Source organism: Vigna radiata, chromosome 7 (genome assembly GCF_000741045.1).
Source record: "Vigna radiata var. radiata cultivar VC1973A chromosome 7, Vradiata_ver6, whole genome shotgun sequence".
In the NCBI taxonomy this organism is placed as follows: Eukaryota; Viridiplantae; Streptophyta; class Magnoliopsida; order Fabales; family Fabaceae; genus Vigna; species Vigna radiata.
Window position 1 is genome coordinate 55,213,247 of NC_028357.1, and position 5,292 is coordinate 55,218,538.

At 36.5% G+C, this 5,292-nt stretch overlaps 1 protein-coding gene across 1 annotated transcript; it reads right to left on the reverse strand.

Moving 5' to 3' along the window:
- Window positions 1–1,018: 1,018 nt before the first annotated feature.
- Window positions 1,019–4,298, reverse strand: LOC106769175 (patellin-3). The gene is made up of 4 exons (XM_014654684.2): window positions 2,851–4,298; window positions 2,443–2,567; window positions 2,213–2,348; window positions 1,019–1,689 (listed from the first exon to the last, which is right to left on the reverse strand). Exons 1-4 carry the CDS (start codon window positions 4,138–4,140, stop codon window positions 1,432–1,434), a joined length of 1,809 nt encoding a protein of 602 aa, XP_014510170.1. The 5' UTR covers window positions 4,141–4,298; the 3' UTR covers window positions 1,019–1,431.
- Window positions 4,299–5,292: the final 994 nt, after the last annotated feature.

The following is a 5,292-nucleotide window of genomic DNA, read 5'->3' on the forward strand; positions in this document are numbered from 1 at the left end:
TAAAAGATAACCAAAATTGTTTTAACAAAAATAAAAAGTTGTTCAAATGAAACAAAAATTAATAATAAGATAATAAAAAAATAGTTTTTTTTAGATTACTTGTAAATATTATTACGCGAAAAAAGTACACAATAAATAAAAATATTAAAAAGGTAAAAATATTCAAATATAAAAAATAAAAATATATATAGTTGACCTACAGTATTTGAACATAATTGAACAAATGTTATAATAAGTAAAAAATATCTTGAATATATGAATAAATTTCATAACAAATCAAATCATTACAAAAAATAAAAAATGTGTACCTACAATAACTAGAAATATAATTCTGAATATCTGAGAATAAAGAAAATATAATATTCATTTAAAACTTGTACCTACAATAACTAGAAATATAATTCTGAATATCTGAACTAAAATTCCATTAACTATTTTATGGATTGACTGGTTTTTAATTTTACAGAATTGAAGTAAGAATTAAATTTTCAATTTGGATATATGCTCCAAAAATGGAAATGTTCAGATCTAATTTATAAGATTTGATTCCAATTCCAATTCTCAATCTGTACCTTAATGGGACCTAGTTGTTTTTAATGGATAGGGATGACAATTCAGGTAGAATCCTTGAAAATATTTTCAACAAAATGCTAGCAATAAAGTTCATAGGTTTAGTTTAAGAACAATTTTGAATTTATACAGAGTTGTAAAAGAAGCCTTGATCTAGCTTTCACTGAAAAACATTCATTTCAGATAGTGTATAAATATATTTTCAAAACATGTCAAAAAAACTGAATTAACAAACAAAGTTTAGAACACCGAAAGAAGAATCCAAAAATGGTTTTAAGTTGGTATAATGAAAGTGAGTCAATGAGCTTTTTGAATCATAACCACAATATAACAACGTGACACAGCCATTATAGACATTCACATCATCATTCTCTTTTCCCTGATGGGAACACAGATCATGACAGCTCTCAAACACTTCATGCTTTAGGTACAGACAGAGAGACACAGATAGAGGTCCCACCAAAATTTACATGATATTCATAACATACAAATGGAGCATCAATTTCTCCAAAATATGAATAAGAACAATTCAAAAGATACCCCTAATTCAAAAAGGGACCTTGATATTCATCTTCAGTGATAACAACAACAATAAATAAGCATACCAAGAGAAACACAGAAAGGGTATATATAATTATATGATATGGTTGAACACATAAGAATTATAATAATAATAATCATAGAAACAAAAAAAAAAAAAAACAAAACAAAAACTTTATATTCATATATGAACATCAGGAAAGTGATGATTAATCTTTGAAGCTCTGGTGTCTTGGTAAAAGTTGATGCAGGAATGTAAGCAACCAATGCAGGTACTGTTCTTCCCTTTCCCATCCACACATAAACATAATAATGATAACTTTAGTCTGAGGGTGAAGGTTTGGTCTTCAAACGGTACAAGAGCTTCTTCTTCTTGGAGCTTGTGTTGTCAATTGTGAGAACAACTTTTCCAGGTTCACCAACCTTAAAACTATTGCAAAGCACTGGTTCTTCTGATGAACCGACCTTTCTAGTCTTCTGGACAATTACTGTATAGCTTCCTTCTGAATCTGGTACAAATTCTGCACCATAGCTTACTTCCCACCCTATTACTCTCAGCTCCCAAGAGAGTAAACAGCTCTGCACGTTCACATCACACATGCACAAAACATAGGTAAATAAAACCATTCTGCCAAACATTCTCATCATGTTTCTATCTATTCATTATTGAAATATCTGACAAATTTAACATTCAACGTTACTTTATCTTTTGCAGAACCTAGCTTATCAAACATCAAAAGTGGTCCACTTTATTTGTTTCCTGAGCACCAGTAGAAATTTGGCTCTAAAGCATTGTTATTGAGAAATATATGAAATAAAATTTGACCATTTCAACCTTCCTGCAAAAGATAGCTAAGAAAAGAAGCTGGCTTTTGTGTTTATTCCAAACCTCTACCTAATTTATCGTACTCATTCTTAATTTACTAATATCTGGTGTATTGATTAATTTGCTCCTGAAATTTAATTTTCTTCAAGGCCTGCACATTTTGTGGCATAAAATATCGAGAACAGGGAATCCTATGAAAGATTCCCCATTCCGAGGCTGCATTATTTGGTTCTCAAAAACCTATCAACTCGGGAAAAAAAGCAATGAGAAACCCACCTCAGTGACTGAAAATTCCACGGTATGCTTTGCTGCCGGCCTCACTGTGATTTCTGTGACAGCATCGGTATTTGCGAACTCCCCATCTTTGCTTAATCCACCGTACTTCACCGGAAGCTGCTCCGGAGCTATGTATCTGAAAGTGCAAAGAGACAGACACATGAATACCAAACATAAACCAAACTAAAAACAACAAAGATAAAGCAAAATTTGAAACTTTATGTCCTCACCTCAAAAGGGTTTCCGTTGATTTAGAAGGCCCAGCAAAGACAAACTTACTCTTAGTCCTATGAGTAAGAAAAGGGCTTATCATCCTATTCACTGCCAGGTACCACCATGGTACATTAATGAAAACCTGAACCAAAACAAAAGCGAGGATTTAAAACAACAAACGTTTGAATTTGATTAGCATGTGTATTTCATGTGTGGCATCTCAATCTTTGCATTTAATCATTCAAATTCATGCTGGGGAATCAAAGGAGACATCCAAAAAGACTAACAGACAGATAATCAGAACTATGGAATAATCAGATACTACATCTCATCCAAAATCTCAATTTGGAATAAGCACATCCACACATTTCAAAATTTTAACAGTTTATCATTAGAAACAATTATTTGTAAAAGTGTAGGAGTACCTGTTTGGCTACAAATTCAGGGTAGTTGTCTTGAAGCAATTGTAGGGCATTTTTTGTGGCTTGTCTGAGTTCCCACTTGGCAGGTCCAGGAGAGTTCTTGAGATCATTGACCTGAACAATGGTGCAAATGCCACCAGGGTTGAAATCCAACTTCCTTATACTCTTTTCCAGGAACTGAATTCTCCATCTGAGGAACTTCTCTCTCTTCTCCTCATCGGAAAAAGTCTTCCTGTACAAATCCTTGTTCTGGAACTCCCCGTATATGTTGTAACACACAGGGTGTCCCTCCTTGTCAGAGCCATGCATGAACACCACCTTCTCCAACTCATCCCCCAGCTTCTCCTCAATCAGCTCCTCCATCCCAAACTCCTTCCTCCACCGGATCGTGTTCTTCAGCATGGTGAAGGCCTCCTTAACTTTAAACTCTCTCGCGCGCAGAAACTTCAAAAGAATCACATCGCTCCTCTCGTCAGCAAGAAGTGGCACTCCCCAAATGGAAACTTCTTCAGGTGGAAGTGGCGGCGAAGCTTCCTCTTTGGCTTCTGTTTCAGAAGCTTTCTCTTCAGCTTGAGACTGAACAGATGAAGAGACAGCAACAACGGTCTCTTCAATGGCCTCCACAGTTTTTGCTCCATCATCATCCACAGTAGCATCATCCTTCGTTTCTTTCGTTTCCTCCTTCTTCTCTTCTTCTTTTTCTACTTGTTCCTCTTTCTTTGTATCAACTTCGTCCTCCTTTGTTTCAACTTGGTCCTCTTTCTTTGTTTCAACAGGTTCCTCCTCAGTTTTTTCTGGGGCAGCATCAGTTTTAGCTTCAGTCACAACCTCTTGTTGCTGCGGCTGTTGTTGTTCTTCCTTGTCAGCAGCAGAAGCCGTTGGCGGTGGTGTCTTCTTTTCTTCTTTGGAGGAAAACTCATGACTTTTGAGAGCTTCTTGAACGAGGTTCTTGAGTTCCTGGAGTGCCTTGTTTTGATTTTCCGACAGGTCGGAAAGTTTGGTGCTTTCTTCCTTGAATTCAGGGAGTTTGTCATCATTGGTGCTGTCATCAGCGTTGCTGGGTTTGGAGAGGTGAGTCTCGAGAGTGACGGTTTCCTCAACAGGCTTCTTCTCGGGCGCCTCAGGCTCAGGTTGTGGCGGTGAATCTCTCTCAACAGGAACAGTGGTCGTTGTAGGTGGCGGTGGTGGTGGTGTTTTGTCTGCAGGCTGAAGAACATGAGTTACGACCACTTCCTCCACTTGCACCACCGACTCTTGAGAAGACGGTGGTTGGTTTGAAGCCTCCTGAGCCATATGAGATAGAGAAGTTTATAGTGAGAAAGATGAGAAGAAAGGAGAATGAAGAAGAGAGTATTGTGAATGAAGAACGTGGGAGAGAGGGGTTATAAAGAGTGACGGAAGAAGTGGTGAGTCATGAGTGTAGTGGAGAGGGAGTAATGTAAGAAGGGAAGATCGTGTTGTGTTGTGTTGTGACAGCTTGGAAGGAGAAACCTTAACGTAGAAGGTGGGACCCATGTGTGGGACCTGTTTTGTTGTATACATTGTAATGTAACGTTGTAATTCGGAATTAGGAAAATCAACGGCGGTTTTGCCGGCTACACCATATCAATCATCCAACGGATCGTGGCCCTACTTCCCAGTTACTCACCCCCACTTTCCAACCCAACTCTTTTCCACCCTTTCATTCTCAGACAACTTAATCTTAATATAACAATGTTGCCGTTATACAATGATTTTGTTTTTTGGGTGACGCTGTTGATATCTCAGAGTTAATGGTTTTGTAGAGAAGAGATGGCGTTGTAATTAAGCAAAATAAAAATGGTAAATAGAGAGAAGCAGGAATAACGTTAAAAAATGAAGAGAAATGTGATTGGTATTGGTTAGGGTGTTACTGTCCCTAAAAAGCAAGGGTTTTGCACTTTGCATGCTGCTTCTTCTGTTAGACTTCTGTTTTGTTTTGTTGTCATCTGTGAAAGTCTAGCTGTACTTATGATTCCATCCACACCATTAAAATCTTCTACTGTGGTCCACATTCCTTCACAGCTCATTTAATAATTTCTTTTTATTATATTATAATTTTTCAATTAATAAAATTATAAAAATCAATAAATCTAAGGAAATTAAAACATTACCTGTTATTGTAGTTAGATGTTCCTTTTTTCTAAGGACAGAGTATAAAAGAAGACCGAACCATGAACCAATTGCCAAAACAAAAGACCATAATCTCTGCCAACACAAACTTCTCTTTTGGCAACTCCAAACACTACTTGGCCCTTATTACCTTTTTGCTCGGCCTTTCTAGAACCTTCTTTCAATGTCTTTTACTTCATGCACCTGAACAAATCCTTCACACACCCCTCAAATTTCCAAAATGACTATTTTACTCTTCATACAAGTGATTTCTATATTACATATTCTATAAACTTTCCAGAACAAACTTTTAAG